Source organism: Scatophagus argus, chromosome 4 (genome assembly GCF_020382885.2).
Source record: "Scatophagus argus isolate fScaArg1 chromosome 4, fScaArg1.pri, whole genome shotgun sequence".
Taxonomy (NCBI): domain Eukaryota; kingdom Metazoa; phylum Chordata; class Actinopteri; family Scatophagidae; genus Scatophagus; species Scatophagus argus.
In genome coordinates this window covers 13,940,896-13,960,422 of record NC_058496.1, presented here as the reverse complement: position 1 = coordinate 13,960,422, position 19,527 = coordinate 13,940,896, and the positions used below count along the sequence as shown (strand labels likewise).

General features: G+C 40.7%; 3 protein-coding genes across 4 annotated transcripts in view; 2 read left to right on the top strand and 1 right to left on the bottom strand.

Annotated features, from left to right (window-relative positions):
• Positions 1–14,757, bottom strand: part of pi4kab (phosphatidylinositol 4-kinase, catalytic, alpha b) — a 25,121-nt gene extending 10,364 nt beyond the window's left edge. For both annotated transcript variants that reach the window (XM_046387975.1, XM_046387976.1), the window contains exons 1-29: positions 14,627–14,757; positions 13,491–13,607; positions 12,849–12,942; positions 12,483–12,571; positions 12,315–12,387; positions 11,965–12,227; positions 11,715–11,781; positions 11,051–11,199; positions 10,882–10,947; positions 10,671–10,767; positions 10,368–10,559; positions 10,161–10,261; positions 9,849–9,978; positions 9,106–9,235; positions 8,911–9,006; positions 8,619–8,802; positions 7,979–8,082; positions 7,550–7,718; positions 7,408–7,458; positions 3,398–3,506; positions 2,800–2,936; positions 2,562–2,695; positions 2,383–2,465; positions 2,223–2,293; positions 1,985–2,109; positions 1,802–1,883; positions 1,467–1,550; positions 1,012–1,101; positions 478–597 (exon numbers count right to left, since the gene is read on the bottom strand). In XM_046387975.1, coding sequence (XP_046243931.1) covers positions 478–597; positions 1,012–1,101; positions 1,467–1,550; positions 1,802–1,883; positions 1,985–2,109; positions 2,223–2,293; positions 2,383–2,465; positions 2,562–2,695; positions 2,800–2,936; positions 3,398–3,506; positions 7,408–7,458; positions 7,550–7,718; positions 7,979–8,082; positions 8,619–8,802; positions 8,911–9,006; positions 9,106–9,235; positions 9,849–9,978; positions 10,161–10,261; positions 10,368–10,559; positions 10,671–10,767; positions 10,882–10,947; positions 11,051–11,199; positions 11,715–11,781; positions 11,965–12,227; positions 12,315–12,387; positions 12,483–12,571; positions 12,849–12,942; positions 13,491–13,607; positions 14,627–14,725 — 3,306 coding nt within the window. In that variant the 5' untranslated portion in view covers positions 14,726–14,757. The remainder of the gene's footprint in view (positions 1–477; positions 598–1,011; positions 1,102–1,466; positions 1,551–1,801; positions 1,884–1,984; positions 2,110–2,222; positions 2,294–2,382; positions 2,466–2,561; positions 2,696–2,799; positions 2,937–3,397; positions 3,507–7,407; positions 7,459–7,549; positions 7,719–7,978; positions 8,083–8,618; positions 8,803–8,910; positions 9,007–9,105; positions 9,236–9,848; positions 9,979–10,160; positions 10,262–10,367; positions 10,560–10,670; positions 10,768–10,881; positions 10,948–11,050; positions 11,200–11,714; positions 11,782–11,964; positions 12,228–12,314; positions 12,388–12,482; positions 12,572–12,848; positions 12,943–13,490; positions 13,608–14,626) is intronic.
• On the top strand, positions 3,785–6,944 carry serpind1 (serpin peptidase inhibitor, clade D (heparin cofactor), member 1). Its single transcript, XM_046387983.1, has 7 exons — positions 3,785–3,922; positions 4,124–4,390; positions 4,667–5,310; positions 5,434–5,582; positions 5,718–5,842; positions 6,029–6,173; positions 6,351–6,944. The coding sequence occupies exons 2-7, from the start codon at positions 4,134–4,136 to the stop codon at positions 6,540–6,542; spliced, it is 1,512 nt and encodes a 503-aa protein (XP_046243939.1). The 5' UTR covers positions 3,785–3,922; positions 4,124–4,133; the 3' UTR covers positions 6,543–6,944.
• On the top strand, positions 14,738–19,527 carry snap29 (synaptosome associated protein 29). The gene is made up of 7 exons (XM_046387987.1): positions 14,738–14,851; positions 15,003–15,114; positions 15,903–16,136; positions 16,305–16,498; positions 17,762–17,847; positions 17,924–18,028; positions 18,295–19,527. The coding sequence occupies exons 3-7, from the start codon at positions 15,903–15,905 to the stop codon at positions 18,453–18,455; spliced, it is 780 nt and encodes a 259-aa protein (XP_046243943.1). The 5' UTR covers positions 14,738–14,851; positions 15,003–15,114; the 3' UTR covers positions 18,456–19,527.

The following is a 19,527-nucleotide window of genomic DNA, read 5'->3' as shown; positions in this document are numbered from 1 at the left end:
ATATTGTGTGTTCACAGAGGATACAAGACACTTCTGCTCAGTGTTAACAAAACCGCAGAGGCTTTGACAAAGAACCTAAACGGCACATCTGTTGAGCTAATAAGCCATTAATGTTGGACAAATGTTAATAAGCATCAACTCAACAAGCCTGTGAGGCCAAGAGTAGGAACCCAGTTTTGGTTTTAAAGTTTGCAGTATGTTCCCGGGATGTTACAAAAGTGCTGTCTTCTTCTTTTTGATCCCCATTCTTGATCTTCAGTGCTATAAAAATTTGCTACTACCCTTACAAAAGCGTCTCTTGGGGCTGAAAACCAGACACGGTGCTTATGGTGTTGTTTTTTCAGTGTTTCTAAACAATGTTTCAATAGTTCAGATTAAGGCATCACTTTTATTTTGGGATGTTTAATTTTGTCTAAATTCAGCCTAACTTTAATATGGGTAAGGAGTTTGTGTACAAACTTGCAGTGTGTGACTTACGCCTAGTGTAGTACTGTGTCTGTTGTAGCCTGCAAAGTGCAGTATACTCTCTGTGGCCATGGCCAGGCCAGTGTGCTGCGACAGTCCTGACACCCAGTTCTGGTGCTTGTTCAAGTATTCCTGCACAAGACACAATAGATATTTGAGATATAGTGATGGACTAAAAGAGAAAAAAGAGGAAAATGAAAATCAGTAACGGAGCAACAATAATAATTGTCCTCTGTAGTTAAAATATAAGGTGATTTCCCTTCCAAAACCTAAACACAATTAAGGATTTTGGGGCCTTAAGTTACACAGACCAGATACAAGATACAAGATACAAGATATCTTGTATCTTGTATCTTGATGGTCTGTCTATCTTGTAAGTTACACAGACCATCAATGACTTACTTTTAGCAAAGCTGCTTTTTTAATTAAAAAGAAGGAGTTGCTACAATTAAATGACTGAGTGTGTATTGATCCTCTCTTAAGTTCCCTTAGTTCTGTTGATGTATCTGGTGTCAAAGAAGAAAAATAAAAGGTAAAGAAGCTCACCTGCAGGTGGGACTTTGTGACTGAAGGGGCCCATTTCATTGCCTCTTTCAGGATCTCACCACAACGAGCAGCAAAGTCCTTCACTATGCTCTTCAATGAGAAAAGACACAGAAGAAACCAGCATATGGTTATTTATTAAATACAAACTATTTATCAAACACAGAATGGTTGTTTGACAGTGTCAACGAAATGCATCCCTGCACAAAATGTTAAGATTTCTATTTCTACAGTGGGGAAATTGTACATATTTAATGTACAACAATAAGTTAGTTGAACATATGTCAAGTAAAAACATGACATAAACACTCGGCACAAAGGACAATTAATTTAGCTGATGTGCACTGAAACAATTCAGTAAGAACTAAGACTGAGTAAGAAAGGGGCCTCTACTGTCTTTAAAACCAATGTTGTGCTGTCCTCTAGTGGTCATAGATGCAACAACAGTCCAAACTCACCTCACGGGCCTCGTAGGTGTCAGGAACAGTGATCCTGTAGGGCGTGTCTGGTATGTCATAGTACGGCTGGTCCTTGTGAATGTCCTGGATAAACAGAAAAGACATTTGTTGCATCAATCTGAACTCATCCCTGCAGTTTGCCAACAATCACTTCCATTAAAAATAATTAAACTGCTTTTGTTCCACCGCAAATCACTTTGACTACTGATGTTGACTTTTCTTCTAGCTGCACTAGAAGAAAAGACTTCACACAGTTTTATTTACTGTTCATTACTGACATTAAAACCCCTAACCTGGCACTGTATTGTTCACGCCAGGCCTCCACTGATACTTACAGCACTTAGTGACAGAGAGAGTGTCTGCAAGATGTCCAACATGGTCTTCAGCACACGGCCGCTCCAGAGCAGATGGGGGAATCTGGTAGATGTGAAACACATGGAAAAACAGAATTCATACTGCATATATCATTGTAGGAAATAAGTGCAGGCAGACAAGGTTCTTGAGTCATAAACACTCACGTCTCAGCCAAACCAGAGAGGTATTTGTCTGCCACTCTGCGTATCCTCTTGTGTGTGTGGTTAAAGTTCACCAGCAGGAACTGGGCATGTCGCTCTAATTCTTCCTCATGCTCTTTGGTCTTGGGCTGAAAACATGAAAAATATGCTTTGATGGTAATTCACTGTTTCTGAAGAATATAATATATGGCCAACAACACATCCAAGACTTTGAAATTATTCAAGAAATCATGCTAAATACCTTCTCAGCCATCATCTGGAGGAAGACATCAAACACCTTATCACCAACACAAATAATGCACTGCATCATGCCTGTGAAGATAAAAAAAACGAGGCATTTCAGAAAATGAATTATACCACATGAATGATTGACCAGATGTGTAGAGATGTAAAGTCCTCACCAGATTTGTCTTTCTGGATGGCTTTGTCTTCAAAGTATCGAAACATGACCTGGAACCTGTCGGCGTCATTGGATCGGAGCATCCTAAAAAACCACAAGCGAGGTATCACAAAAGTTTCATAATGCGACTTGACAAAATAAAAACATGAACAACATAAAATGGAGTGTTATGAAACTGACCTCATGTATTCTAGTCGGTACACCGAGAGCAGATACGTGGACATCGCAAAGTCTAGCTTGTTAATGAGTGCAGATCCTTCAGGAGGAGGGTCGAGGAGGTTGCTGATGGTTGCCCGCAGCTCACTCAACTCAGCCTGGATGAAAGAAATGATCAATTTAAAAGATTAGTCACGGGGTTTTTCCAAAATATTTGAACTAAGTTCCTGCAAAACTATTGTATAGACTGTGAGCACTCTACCGGTGTTACTGTGTCATTTTTCAAAGCAGAGTTGTATTGCAGTTCGGAGCGAAGAGGCTCTCCACTGGGAAAGGTGAGAAGAGGAGACTTGGTGGCAATCTCACACACACCTTCATACCACTCTTCTGGCCAAAGGCCTGAAAGGACACAATATATATCCAGAAATGTCGACGTTGGTATGCTACATCTAAAATCTCCAACCTGAATGAATTATTTACAGCATGTGAACATGTACATATAGAGTAAAGTATGTTTTGGTAGATGATAGAAAGCCCAACAATGTTAAACAAACCTCCATAATTACTTAAAGGTACATTCATCACATTATCACAACAATTTCTTCTATCACAACAGAATAAGATCTATAACCTACAAAAGAGGGTAACAGATGCCTTGATGTTTTGAAACTCCACACAGGTCATAGCTCAGTTTCAAAACATCAACACTGAACAGGGAATAGATTTTATGATTTGGGGAAGCTAATGACCTCAAAATCAGGGGGTGTACCTTTAAATATCATCTGACCTTTTTCGTGACAGCACGCAGAATTTTCTGCCAAACATGCAGGATGCTGAAATTATTCCTTCCTTTTGCTCACCTGATCCCTCCACTGCAAAACCCATAACCACCGAGTACAACCAGAAGTCCCTGAACAGCTTCTGGAGACGGGGTTTAGCCTCTTTGATTGGTGGAAGTCTCCTGGTCAACTGCAAGTTAGAAAAATTATCAATAAAAAGAGTGGAAAATGTAAACAGAGTAATGTCGCGTTACTCAAATTATAACATTTGTTTAAAATTGATTTTAAAAGTACAGTAAAATCAAAATTCTTTGAAGTACAAATGCAAAAATATTCTTAGATAAGCTTCACATTAAATAAATACAAACAACTGCAAAATATCTCATATCACACTACTAACTCTTTTATAGCTAACAATACATTTTCTTACAGGCTGAATTGTTAAGAGTTAAAGTTTTTAGTCGGTCACAGCACTTTCTGTTCTGTTTGATCTGGTCTATTTGTTCAGGAAGAGCTCACATCAAAGTTCAGTTTTGTATTCAATTCTTTGCTCTTAGCCCTACAAACCAGAGGCAACACAACACGTCCCACCAGCACACAGTGAAGGTAAGACATTTTACCGCTGACATTTTTACCAAGAAAGTTATTAATTATTATTAATTTTACATAAAGCCGTTTGTATTTTTAGCCAGTGAAGAAAATGATTTTATTCCTACTGACTTATTAAAATGTAATTTAGCCAAATCTACTAAATGTTGATCAGATTATTATTTAGGCCATACTAAATGTACATTCCCTCTTCCTCAGTCTCCACAGGATGTGGGTCACCATCATCTCCATGGCCTGTCTGATGGCCAGTCCAGCCCTGGCTGGGATCAAAGATCTCAGCTCTCACTTCAGTGACCCTAAACCAGACCCGAGAGGCTTTGAAGACGGGGCAGTGGATATGGAAGCCATCCCCTTGGAGTTCCACAAAGAAAACACTGTCACTAATGACCTAGTTTTTGATGGCTTTGAAGATGAAGATTATATTGATTTTGATAAGATCCTGGCTGCAGGTGGTGACGACTACATGTGAGTATTAACTGTTCTGGCGGATTATATCACAAATGAAACGTTGAGTTAAGTATGAAGTTGAGGTGTGAAGTAATGATGTGTGAAGTAATGATGTAATAAAGTAAAAGAAATGACCTAACAGAAGCAACTCTTATCATAAACTTTGTGTTACTGCATGAGTGTATAAAAACACTTTGAATAAACTGTTAAAAATAAGTTGCTTATAAGGCAGCTATTGTGTAATGCAATGTGCTTTCAGAGTGATTCTATCATAAGTTTATGATTTCTTTTCAGTGAGGGGGATGAGATAGATGAGATTGCCACACCCGCCCCAGACATTGACATCTTTGCTGAACCGTCTGACCCAAAAATTCGGCGTGCTAGACTCTTGCGGCTGTTCCACGGTCGGTCTCGCCTCCAGCGAATCAACATTGTTAATGCCCGTTTTGGCTTTAACCTCTACCGAAGTCTTCGTAATGATGTCAACCAGAGTGACAACATCCTGCTGGCACCTGCTGGCATCTCCATTGCTATGGGGATGATGTCTTTAGGGGCAGGACCTGGAACCCATGATCAGATCTACAAAGCTCTGGGATTCGCCGAGTTTGTCAATGCTAGCCATCACTACATTAACACCACAGTGCACAAGCTCTTCAGGAAGCTGACACACAGGCTCTTCAGGAGGAACTTTGGTTACACACTGCGCTCTGTAAACGATGTCTACATTAAAAAGGACATCTCAGTACAAGATGCTTTCCGTGCAGAGACAAAGGCTTATTATTTTGCAGAGCCGCAGTCAGTGGACTTCAGGGACCCAGGGTTTCTGGGTATGGCCAACAATCGCATCCTAAAGCTGACTAAGGGTCTGATCAGGGAGCCGCTCAAGAGTGTCGACCCAAATATGGTGTTGATGTTGCTCAACTACCTGTACTTCAAAGGTGAGAGAAAACAGACACACTGTCCTCCACTTACTTTCAAATGTTGTACATGAGTGTTACAGCACTCACATCTATTTGTTTGGTTATTTGAACCAACATAGGACTCTTCGTTTGTCTAAACAGGTACATGGGAACAGAAATTCCCCAAAGAAATGACTCACTATCGCAACTTCCGAATTAACGAAAAGACAAATGTGCGAGTGCCAATGATGATCAATAAGGGGAACTATCTGGCTGCTGCTGACCACGAGCTCGAGTGTGACATCCTACAGGTGGGTGGCTTCACACTGAAACAGTAGTGGCAGTCTATTTCGACAGGAACTACCTCACAAATACTATACACTACACTCAATCATAAACAAATCGGCTGTGCTTCATAAAAATTACCCAAACTTTCTTATTTTCAGCTCCCATACACTGGGAACATCAGCATGCTTATTGCTTTGCCCAGGAAGATCACTGGCATGAGGACTTTGGAGCAGGAGATTTCTCCCACTGTTGTTGACAAGTGGCTCAAAAACATGACAAACAGGTCAGCAGTGTTCTCCCAACAAACTACTGAATAGCTGACAAAGCACACTTTAAATAAGAATTTGTTTTGAACTTTTTTTGATGGCAACTTCTTTAGAGTTAATGACTTGAAGTGCTGAAAATGTTTAGATTAAAGTGAAGATTAAAAAGGCATACCATGTGGAAACTTTTCTATGCCTCCCTTCAGAACTCGAGAGGTGGTGTTACCTCGGTTTAAACTGGAGCAGAACTATGACTTGATTGACAATTTGAAGGAAATGGGCCTCACTGACTTGTTCCAGGAGACTGGAGATTTCTCTGGAATGACCTCAGAAAAAGTTTCCATGAACTGGGTGAGTAAGTCACAATTTTACTAAGAAATAACCAAACTGAAACCAAACAAAATCACAAAAATAAAAGTTTGTTGGCCATTCATTCACTTGGACATCTTATCAAGAGAAATCAATAATCCTCACAAACTAAAATATCAAAATACCAGAATACATAAGCCTTCTGATCTCCCTCCCCAGCTAAAGCACCAGGGAACCATCACTGTGAACGAAGAGGGGACAGAGGCCGCTGCTCTGACCCAGGTGGGCTTTATGCCCCTCTCCTCTCAGATCCGCTTCACTGTGGACCATCCCTTTCTCTTCCTGATCTACGAGCACCGCACAGACTGCCTTGTGTTCATGGGCCGGGTGGTCAATCCTTCACAGAGCTAAACTTGACCAAAAAGCACTTTGAAACAGCCAAACTATTCCCTAAGAATTCCCTGGTTGGTTATAACTTCCAACCAAAACATTCCTGATTTTAAAAGCTGGAGTGCTGATGCTTCTGTTAGTACAGTATGTACATGTAACATTAAGTAATGAGTCTTAATGCGCATTCAGTCTCTTACTGAACGTTCAAACTTAAAAGGGTTGTGAGTCTGTCAGTTTGACTCAATGACTGCTTGTTATCTGCCTGTAATGTCATGGAGTGTGGCTAGCGAAAAAATGTGCTACAAAAAAATGTCATTATATAACTGTCATTACTTAATGTTGTATTGCAATAATTGCGGAGAGACAACGTAAACATTAACACCATACAATATAATAAAATAGTACATGACACTACTAGACAAACCTTCTGTGAAAAAAGCATAAAACTGTTCTTTCAAGAAAGGCTGACTAATAATATTAATAATAAACTAGATCGATTTTTATCTGAATGAGAAAAATGAGTATAATGAGAAAAACACGATTTGAGCACTATTAATATATTTATATTATATAAAATAGTATGAACACATAACAAATGATTAATAATAATTTCATATAATAATGAATTTAAAGAAAAACTAGGTTGTGCAACTGTAATATCATTCAGCAGTGAACTGGTGACACCGATGTTTGTACTGCAGCTAACAAGGTAAATATTTGTTGATGGAGTTAAATGCTAACTAAGCACTCAGATTAATCTGAAGCATTCGGATACTCATGTAGATCATTTAACTGTGTGATGGCAGTTTTAATCTCAACACCAATTCCTGTGTTAAACAAACAGTCTCCAAAGGGGCAGCAGCTTGTACAGACATCACATACTCACCACAGCAATCACTGGAATGAGGACTCCGAGATTTCCAGCACTACTTGATGCCTACGGGACATCGACAGCCATTATCAATTTACCAACATTGCTGTTATTAGTTTCCTGTGGTGTTTCAATGTTCATGCATCTGAGTACATACCTTCAGAGCAGGTCCCTTGTCTGAGGCCCTCTCACTGGCTCTCTTTCCTTCCAGGCCCAGTTGGACAAACAGCTCTAAAAGGTTCACCATCAGTTCATCCACGAGTTGCTCCCCCTGCAGGTTGGCTGCAATGTTGGCAAGAGCATTTATCACTGCCAGAGAGCAGTGCCTGGAGGGGGAAAAGACAGCATGGATGGAGGGAATAGTAACTCAAGGTCTATCCAGTGTAAACATAAATGTAAACAAGACCAATTTTACAACACCATTCAAGGCAAGGTTCTTTACTATCACGGTCTCTAACTGCTCACAACTTTGTAGCAGTGAGCAAAGAGCAACAACTATGACCGTTCTCCCGACATTCCCTGCTTCAGCATGACAGCAGGGCCCTGGTGCAACTGATCTGTGAAGACGGTAAGAGCAGATGCTGACCTGTAGCCGTGATCTCTGTAGTCCTTGGTAGCTGAGTAGACCACTGAACTGGCCTTCACACTGATCTGCTGGAACAGGTTCCACACTTCTTGATAGATGTATTGCTATGGACAGACGGACAGAGTAAGAGTTTATGATGATGATTGTTTTTTCCATATCCGTTGGTCGATGACCTACCCCTCATATATAACATGTACAGTTTTTTTTAATCATCAAAAGTCTCACTATGAGCATATGTGCATGATCTGTATCAGAACCGAGTAAGTGATCTGCTATATAAAGTTAGATCCTTTTCCAGTCCTCTGTTAATTGTAGTCTGTCACACTCTGGGTATGCTGACTGCCAAAAACACCCCATTACACTCCAGTGGGGTGTGAACTAGAATACAGGAAGCAATACTTAATGCACAGTGCACTGAGCAAATGTCCACTAATTACAGCATGTCAGCCCCTCTGGCGTTAAACTGCTTCTATTTAATAGAAGCAATAATCTTCACACCAACTGTGCCAGTGGTTTTCACTTTTGAATGATCCCCTGGCTGTTGTGTACTGAACCCGAGATCCCTTTCAAGCCTAAATGTGTGAAAAAATATAGGCAAGATGCTCTAAAAATGTGTTATCGTCGTTATCTTTGAACTCACATTTCCTGTAATGACCATGCAGCCCAGCTGGTCGACGATGAGCACGTCCAGCTGTGATGGCGGCTGGCAGAACTTCTGTTGAAGGATTTGCAGGATGTGCTCCATGACTTTAGGAGTGTCTCTGAGAGCCACTGCGATGTGGCCCAGTGCTCGAATGGTGTGATCAGGAATGAGATGAGCATCCCTGGCAGAAAGACAACTTTTATTTTAAGTAAGTACTCATCAGTGTGAAGGACTTGAAAATGTAATGCTAAACACAAAGAATTCCATTCCAAGCAGAAACGTTGCTCACTTATCATTCTCCTGTGAAATGTATAGACGGTTGGACAGACTGGCCAGAAAGGCCTCCACTATCACGTGATCCATGGTCAGACCAGCTTTCAGACATCTGACAGATAAGAAATACACACAAATATGAACAATGAGAGATCAAAAAATACTTTTCAATTTAATCTAATCACAGCTGTGCCGGATGTTCGAGTCTCACCTGCATATGTTGTCAATGGAAATGTCTCTGAGCTGCTCGTACATGGACGGCTGGTCTTTCCTGTTCGACAGGAGGTTGAAGGTAGACTGAGAGTGCTCGTTGGTCACATTTATCCTAATTTCTCCCGTGCCTTAAAAAGTGATAACAGCAGAATGCAGAATTAAAAACAAGTCATTTTAATTCTACTACAATTTAAAACATTGTACAAAATATGATCCCGCACAGAAAGGAAAACATCTGATAGTGAGGTGAAATGTAAAGAGCATGTCATATTTTACACTCAGCCAGTGTATGAAAAGGTAGTACACTGTGGAGCACAACAGAGATATCAGTAAGCTGAACTACATTTCAAATAATCTGTGTTTGTAGCAGCTAATCAATGAATACTGTGCAGATCAACAGCGGATGTGAGGTGAATGGGACAGTGACATTATTGATGTATATCAGCACTGCTGTCCTCTTTCCTCTCAGCTCTGACGTTACATTTTGTTTTTTTCCTTGAGTGGTGTAATATCAGTTTTGATTGAACAATTGTTTCACTATAAAAGTATGTTTGTGTGAGTCACCTCTGTGTGCAACTTATTATTATGTGGCTCGTCTAGTTCAGTGATGTTGTGTCAGTTTGTATATGCTTTAACTGTGACTTGCCAAGGCACTGAAAAGCCATCAGCCTTATGATAACTACAATACATCAAATGGTAACATTAGTGCCACACATGGTTCCTGACAAATAATATACGTACCTGTGCTGTACTGGCTGTGATATTTGTAGAGCTTTATAAGAACAGGGGAAGGAACCACCAGGAAATCCCTGAGAGAGGTTGTGGCAGAGTGAGCAACCACTGGGAACCTCTCACACAGACGACCCAGGCCCTGAAACAGAGGGAAAGACAATATTAACTAGTAATTCAAGACATGCAACACAGGTCCGGGTCAGCTTCAGAACCAGACAAGCACCTGCCTTGGCCCAATGAATCACCAAGACACCTGATTCTCACTTTGACGATCCATTTGAGCACATATCTTAGCACTCCTTCTACCCTGTAATCTTATACCTGTAGGCAACAGATGAGCAGGGGCATGTGAGCAATGATGACTTTACTCGAAGTTTTCGACTGCAGCTTCTCTGACAGTTTGGTGCACAAATTTTCAGCTCCTAAAAAGACAACAGAAAGGAAAAGTGATGCAACCAAACCAAGTAAACACAGTCAGTATCCCTTTTTTATGACATCTGAATACACTGATCCGCTCTGATTGATTACCTTGCTCATCTTTGACGGCCCACACCATGAGGTCCACGCAGGCAGCATTGGCTTGGCAACGAAGCTTGAGGGGGCTTTGTTCCCCTGACAACCCCGTCGTGTCATGAAGCACCCGCTGCAGCTCTGATTGACTGCTGCTAAACTGTTCCAGCACAAAGTCGTGCACCTCTCGCACAAATGCCGGCTGCAGGGCTGAGAAATACGAAGAGAGTATGAAAATTTGACAAAGTAGTCTATTTGATAAACCACAAAATACAAGAAAATAAACATAAATAAATAAATAAGCTATTTGTGATGCCTTACCTTTCATGTAGTATAGTGTGTCCCGCAGCATTTTGAACACGCACACATAAAGAGGGTCACTGAAGGTTTTGTAGCACAGGTTGATGCCAGGATTAGACTTAACAACAAAACCAAAAAGACAGCGATAGAGAAGATCATTCAACAGATAAAGGGAAAATTTTTGTTGAATTCAGAATTCACAATAATTTTTTACGTCAACAGTGGTGACTACCTCTGTAACTTCTGTCATGGTGGCATCCAGAGTTTTCAAAAAAGAGTCGCAAACAAAGTTCTTCACCTGTAAATCGACGGCACACACAAACACTGGTAAAGATGGCAGGTACAAAGGATGGGAGATAACAGAGGCAGTATCTTGGTAACCGGGTAGTGGGTTGCCTTACCATGCCAAGGAGCTTTTGAAGCAGATCAACAGGCACCTCCACCTCATTTTCTCCTGCTCCCAAGAAGAGAGGAGACACTGAGAAACTCGAGCTGACTGTGGAGAAATAGTAATCAGGATCTACTGCGCTGCTGTCTGGGAGGTAGGCACCTGAAATGAATGAGACCAGAGGACATAAAAAACACATGACAAGTTGGACAACATATAAATGGCTCCTCCAGGGGGTGGCTTTTAAATGACACAGAATAAGGATACTTTGTGTAGTGTACTGAGATTATTGTCACTGGTGTCATCAAGTCAAGTCAGTGTCTCAATGTCACATAAATCTTACATAAGTTACATCAATAAATTGTATCGCAGAAGCAGCATGAAAATTGATGGATGTACTACAGCTGCACAGTAATGGGTAGTGTGAGTTACCAAGGAAGAACATTTTCATTCCTATTAAAAAACTTTTACCCTACTGCATCATTACGATGTGTGAGATATGCAAGTGCCCAGTAAATGTCAGTACTTTAGAATACATATGAGTACACTACGCAAGTATCAAGTTGATACACAATGTTGATGGCTGACGATGATCAGCTAGGATGAGTTGACCGAATCCAGGTTTACATTGACAAACATAAATTTAATCAAAGCAGGATGTGTTTAGTGAGTCTTGCCTTCAAAGTAATGTGGACCAGGTGCTGTAGGAGAGCAGGGTGAGTGACCTCCTGGATCTGTACAGACCTGTGAGACAGCACATTACAGGACATTTCTTTAACCACTAATCCAACATAACAAAATCATTGAAAAGTACTCTCTGACTTTTAGGTTAATTACAATCTCAAGACATGTCACATTTTTTGAAGTCTGCAGTCACTGCAGATTGTCCTGAATTGTACAGCCAGTCTTACTGCAACATACACACACCTGAGCAGAGGGATCCAGGCTGGTCCCAGTGCTTCTGCGAAGAGTGTCACTCTGACACACTGTGAGCAGAGAGGATGGCAGGATAGAACGAAAGTCATTGAAGGACCTGCGCCGCACTCCCTCTGTCTCTTCTGTGACGCAGCGGGTCTGAGGCGAGTCTTTGGGGAACAACTTGGACAGCAGAGCCTCGTCTGTGTTGCTATAACGGCCAAATGCTCGAGTGATACCGAGCAGGCTGGGGACAATATACCTGCATAGGAAGACTAGAGGAAAGAGAGTGATGAGACTGAGAGGGACCGATGTTACGTATTCTGTTGCCTCTGTGTGTTTGTGTGCCCATGTGTGTATACCTTTGTCATGATTATCAGGTGTTTGGCACATGTCCTGCAGTGCTTGCATAACCTCCATTATAGTGTTCAAAATCTGAAATGGAAACAGCAGAATGAGTTAGCATTTAACTGCAACACATCTAACTTAAAAATTATGTTTTATATTTTATCACCACTCTTTAAACTGACCTCTTGTCGGGAGTCTGGATCCCTCTGAGCCACATCCGCCAAAAGAGTCACTAGACAGAAGCTGAAGTTTTCTGCAACTGGGAGAAATTCTGAAGAGCAAAAATAACAAAAACGCACATAGCTACAGTTGAGCGTGCAGTAAGTAAAAGAATAAAAGGCAGATTACATCAAAAAGCGATTAAAATATTTTACAACATAGGATTATCTAGTAAAACAGGCAAACATGTGAAACTGCTATCTGCTCTAAGTGTCACATGGCAGGTTTGGATGAAAATGAATAAGAATGACGACAAATATTACTTAGTGGACTGTTAAACGGATGCTTTTGTAAAACAAAGGGGCCCAGTATAAGAGGATTGTTCTTACCCTTTCCCTTTTTTCCCGAGCTCTCTTCGATCCATTGGACCCGTGGTAGCCCTCTCAATAGGCTCAGCAAGTAGGAAACAAGTATGTCTTTGTGCTGCCAGAGAAAAGCAAATCATTACACATGTCAAACAACTGCACTTGTTGGCCCAGAGCAGCACCTTTCTTTCTCCAAACAAAAACTGACTACTGACCTTGTAAATTAAAAATACAAGGTATTGTTTATTTGCAATCCGGGTCAAAGAACATATATCATACACTAATATAACACTGAAAAGAGAAACCACCATCTCTACTTAATCATATGCCTGGGAAGCTTCCTACACTGTGACTCAGCGTGACGAGGTTAAAGACTTATACGGCCAGTTGTGCGTATAATCGCCGGCTTAATCAGATTATGAGAATAATCTTATCACGGTGATATGTGTGAAGCCCTGTGAAAGGCTGGTAGCAAAAGCAGACTGACGGTGCTAACATAATAACACTAACACTTTTCTAAATATATCATGAAAGAACTCCGTAACGAACTGTGCAAAGTTTGGACCTGCCAGGAGAGCCTAAACAGCTAATCTTTAATATGATGATGAAATGCACTCATTGTGTTAAAATGGGTGAACAGCTCAATTTTTAGTGATCCCCACCCACCTGTAAGCCAGATTCCACCAGAAACACACCGAGTGCGATGACCGCACCTCTGCGACGCACATCTAGAGTGAACACACCGCGGACTTCCACTGGACACATACATTGTAGCTTCTGGACCTGAAAGAGAACAAAAGAGCTGTCTTTACGTTGGTACAGAATTAGAAAACGCAATACATTTAGGTTTGATTATCTAAAGTTTAATTAAAATGCCTGTTTCATAGTGATTGCATGTCCCAACATCCAGTTTTGATCTCTGTTGGAGTGATACTAGGAATATCAGGAAAACATAATATTGTTTTTGTACACATATTACATTTGGAGTCAGACATGGCATATACGTTTCTCACCTTTTTTGTTATTTGTACATATTTTTCTACTTGTGTGGATTCTGTTCCAACATTATCTATTTCCCTACTGGATTTCAACCAAGTTTAGTATATGATGCTGTCAAGGTGTGAATCATAAGCGACTACTTGTTACCCATAATGACAGTGTCATCACGGTGTTTATGATATTTAATATGCTGCGAGACAAAATATGTAAAAACTGGTCATCCCCACAAAAAACACACCAAAACTGAACATTACATAACCCATATGCCCTATTACATATCAATACTCAGTCACAGTATTGCTGAGCCCATCGCTGCTCTTTTTCCAGTCTGATTGATCTTCCTGCACTGGCCAAAAATCCTTTTAATTTGGACCTCATTGTCTTCGCAGCAGGTCAGTTATGTTATGTTAAACGAAGCTCACTGTGAACCCTTCGCTATAATCTCACTCTGTCTTCAAACCTGTAAACCTGTTTGACTGCAGTGCCGATCAAACCTGCCTGCTCTGCCAGTAAGATGCAGTAACAGGCACCAGGCACCACACGGGCAACGACGCCACTTTTTTTCTGCATTGCCCTCTTCCTGTATAGGGTAAACAGTGTTGAGAATAGTCAGCTCCAGTGATTCATAACTACAGACCTGTCTGTCAAACGTTAGCTTGGCTGTCAAGTCAGTGATCAAAATAAGACACCGACTGTGCGGAAGCGGAGCAACACCCTGGACAACCCTGTTGCTTAGCGTTACTAACGCAGCTAATTAGTACAAATTTGTCTTTTGGAGCTCATTTTGTTTCCTCCTTTCTCACCTTTTCGACCGGTGCAGGACGGTGGGCTGCTAGAGAGCGGGCCAACGACAGAACTGTGTTGAAATAAAACCCCCGCGTACCACCTCCCATTACGGACATGTTTACCCGTACATCAAACGAGCTCAATTCAACAAGCAGAGGAAACAAGCAGGCAGCAGCAGCTGGCGCTGGCAAAACCGCAGTACGGCACCTCAGCAGGGACAATCCTCCTAACGAGGCCTTTCGGTAACTGTATTGACGTTAAATTTTGACCATAAAAATACACTTTTAACTAGAGTGAATGATAAAACAAGGCACTCCTTCGTCTAGTGTTGCATTTCATTGTGTTTCATAAGCAAATGACTTCGGTATCACCATGTGCGTTTTTGTTGCGCAGGATTAGCCGTTGGAACAACGTGCGGCAACGTCACCATACGTGACAGGAAGTATCCTGTGGCTAACAGTCAGCTGATAGAGTAGCAACAACGTCTACAGTCCTGCGGTCAAAGGTTTGTCAAGTAAATTGATCGTACCTAACATCTTTACAGTTTTATTCTAGATATTATCTATTGTACGACAATAAAACGCCATTACTGGCACAGTACAGTCTTAGCTTGGCTTATAGGTGTGGTATTTGGTATGTTGACAATCCTCGATAATTACCTTGCGGTTGACTTGCTAGCCAACACCTCTTAGCTAGTTGTAACATTTGGAAAATAGTTATCGTAAACAGCAATTATGCGGCCAGATTGCTTTGCGTTAATATAATCCAGTAGTTCTTTTAACGCACGATTACTATGAAACGCTTTCCGACTCTCTTCATCGATTTAAACTTTTATTGTTGTTGTTGTTGTTGTTATGTCGAAGTTATAGCAAGATGAAGCCAGTTATCTAAGGCAAGCTAAAATGAATTCCTCTCATAGATGGGATGAAGTTGTTTGTTGTAGAGATACAACGCTATGTGTATTCTCAATCAATCTGACTATTAACTAAGTAACTAACCAGACACTGTGAAATGTGAATAGCTGGTAGCCGTAAATGCAAACCAGATCCTGATAATAAAGTAAATGGTAAAATTTCTTACTTAACTGCTGTAAACAACGATATGAAACACAGCATAGCAATTCCTAGCGAACCTATTCGTCAATCTTATTTTAGCAAAGTAATGGTTTCATCCCTAACGTAGCTGCTCTTGAAATGGATCTTTGACAAAGATGAAGCTCACGAGAAGCTTTCGAAAAGGCTAAGAGACTTTCTTATAGGAACTTTTTGTCAAAACTCTGTGTCTGTTCAACAGATGGCCTACCCTAGATCCCACAACCCGTTTGCAGATGATGATGAGGAAGATTTTAAGCCTAAAAGTAGGGGTTTTGACGATGACCTTAATGACAGTGGGATGAGTGATGCAGAGAGGAGGCAGAGGTACCTCCAGCAGGAAGTGATGCGTACAGCTCAGTCTGCTGTGGACAGCAGTTACCGTTCCCTCGGCCTCATCGCTGAATCAGAGAAGATGGGTGTGGAAACTGCTGAGGTATGTCAAAGTAATCAGCTACACCCTGGCACATAATACATTTCTTTGTCTTTGAGAGAGTAAAAATCAACCAACAAATTCTTGTGGTTTCTCTCATTCTCCTCTCACTCTTTTGATCTCTATCTCTGTCTCTTTCTCTCTTTCACCTCTGTGGCCTCGTTTCTGTAGGAGCTGATGCGACAGGGTGAGGCTCTGAAGAGGACAGACAAGATGTTGGACAACATGGATCAGGACCTGAAGACCAGTCAGAGGCACATTACCAGTATTAAGAGTGTGTGGGGCGGCCTTGTCAATTACTTCAAGAGCAAGCCAGAGACAAAACCACCACCTGAGCAGCCAAAAGCTTACCAGGCCAGTGACAAGTAAGTTTCAGTATGGTTATTGTATTGATTTAAATATCACATTGTAAATATGTTAAATAACTGAACATAATTAAATAACAGATAGACATTTTGTCCAAATGTTCCATACAGTTCTGTCAAGACATTAACAAAATAAACTTAACAAACAGCATGATCAATTTCAACATTTTCAGGCAAGTAGGCAAACATAACAAAATAATTAATTCAGTTCATTTCAGTTATGGCCAAATTTTACTCAGATCACGTGAGTTTGAGGACATAAAAGTACATGTCTTACATTCTTACACCAGTGCCACAGACGTGCAGGGAGAGAGCAAGAGAGCTTTGTAGCTCACTCTCAGATGGAGATTTGGCTGCGCTGTTTACTGCATGCATTGCACTTAGCCCTGTCATTATTTTTTATAAAGTGAAATCACATTTTTCATATTTAGCCTTTGTAATAATAAAGGGTTAGGAAGGAAGGAATTGAGGAAGTGATAAGCAGAACCCAAACTCCAATTCTTGGCACTTTAGATGTGATGTTAATTTGGAAACAAATTTCGATTCTCAGTACTACTCATACAAGGTGAGAGTTAAGTTGGCTACAGTACTCCTGACTTTAGAGGTAACAGGTAGTATCTTTCAGCCTAAACCTTTTTGAACAGTCAGTTATGTTGCAGGCTCTGTGAATTATGAAAAGGCATAATGTTCAGAGTACCATCTCATCTCCCTTGGCAGATACTTTATAGTCTCAATGCATTTAGTGCTCCCATGATATTGGTATGAAAGAAAGAAAGAAAGATGAAAGTGACATATTTTGTCATTGGAGGGAACTCACTCCAACGAAATTTGTGCTCTGCATTTAACCCACCCAAGTGACGTGCACACACACACAGCAAACCCGGGGCAGTGGGCGACCTCGTGCAGCGCCCGGGGAGCAGTGGGGGTTAGGTACCTTGCTCAAGGGTACCTCAGCCATGGACACCGGGACGGGGAATCGAACCAGCGATCCACCGGTTACGGGTCCGACACCCTAACCGCTGATCCACGACTGTATATTTCTTTGTGTTGTAAGCGTCACCTTATATGAATGAAGTAGACAAAGCCTGATGAAGAGTAAGTTAGATTTCTGGAGCCACACTGGCGATCACATTTAAGACCAAAGCCATTAGCATTTGTGTTATATTAATACCATCATAAAATTAGTGCTTTCTCCATTTCCAACCTCTTGTCATTGACTGTCCTTCACTAAGTGGTTGAACAATGCTTATCTGACTTTCTCAGATTAGAGAACGCCCTGTCCAGCAGCAGAGCACATGAAGATAAGTACCAAGCCAGCCACCCCAACCTAAGAAAGCTGGATACAGGAGGTGAGAATGTGCACATGAACCTCACCATGGAATAATGCCGCAAACTGCCTGCCGCCATTTCTCATTTCTGTTTCAGGATTTGGAGCTGCTGCGTCACTAGATGACAGCTCATCTAGACAGAATGGACACCCACAGAACAGACACCTCAGAGAGGCTCACCAGACCCTTGACAGAAATTTAGGTAAAAAAAAAACAACAACAATTTTGTTTTAATTCTGTTATATCTCTAATTTATTATGATAAACGTTTTATAAAATACAGTACAAGAGAAGTACGAGATGGCAATGTATTCCTCCAAAAGTATCAATCAGGAAATATAAAATAGTAGTGTTCTGTATATTCTTTTTTAGGTGTGAATGTTATGTGGTGTAATGTGAAACAAATCTCTATTGTAGTATTGTCAGTCAATCCACGGTGTAACTGAGACGTCCTTTGTGACTTTCCTAGATGATATGTGCGATGGTTTAAGCAGGCTGAGGAACCTTGGGCTTGGTCTCCAGTCTGAGATTGAAAACCAAGACGACTCCATTCATTCTCTGCTGAATAAAGTGGACAAAATGGATCTCAAGATCCACAACACAAACCAACAGATTAAAAACCTCAAATAAAACCAACACTTGACTCGCCTTACAGAGACAAAAGACAACAAGTCATCCTGTCACGTGACTCTACATCCTGGCCTCTGTTGAATAAACTGTGTGCTTTGTTTCTGTTTAGTTTTTTATGGATGGTTTTATGGAACACGTGATTCTAAAAGAGAAGCAAGTGAACCTATTTTTAGTTGTATTATCTGCACCTTTGCTGAAATGTAATATCCCATTCATTTCCTGTTCAGGTTTGCTGTTCAATTGAAGTGTGCGGAGAAATCCCTCCTGCCCCTGCACTGATTTATTTTGTTGTGTGCTTCGAAGGGAAATCTCTGCTCCATGTGTGTGTTAGATTTAAGAGACCGTCTCTGCGCAAGTGAAAGGTGTTTGTTATGTCTTCCAACTCCACTTCACTTCTGTCTGAATGTAGTCGATTGAATTAGCAGTTTTTTAATCGCCAGAGACATACAAATACAGAAACATGTGGATGGGTTGACAAATGATTAATAATTCATTCATTATTGATTAAATAGACAAGAACTGACCATGTCTAAAACTGGAATATTTTGTGTCTATGTTTCACATGTCAGTGCTTAATAATTCCTGCCTTCATGTATGTGCAAAAACTCTTTAGATGTCTGTTCACATCACTTTTGCCTTACAGATCATCTGTATGTACACCAGACTAGATTTTGCTGTTGTGGCATGATTCTGTGTGCATTAGTATTTCTAACCATGAGGTGCTTCATTTTGTTTGATTTATGTATGTTCATGTTTTTCAGTGCTCTCATTTGCTTTATATAAATTCTTTATATTGATAAATCTTGTTTTGAATGCTGCAGAATATGATTGACCAAGTTATTGCACAGCAAAAACAATGTGAACAAGATGGCTGTGAATATAGGAACTTAAAACTGAAGGAATATTCCCATTGCCATAATCTCATATCTTGTTTGGGCCACATTTATGAGCAGATGAAACACTTCTAGTTTTTTATGATGTTAAAACAAAACGTTATTCTGATAAACGGTCAAGTTTCATTTTTTCCATGCATATCAAAACTATATAACCAATAAAATCATTAGTAAATGGA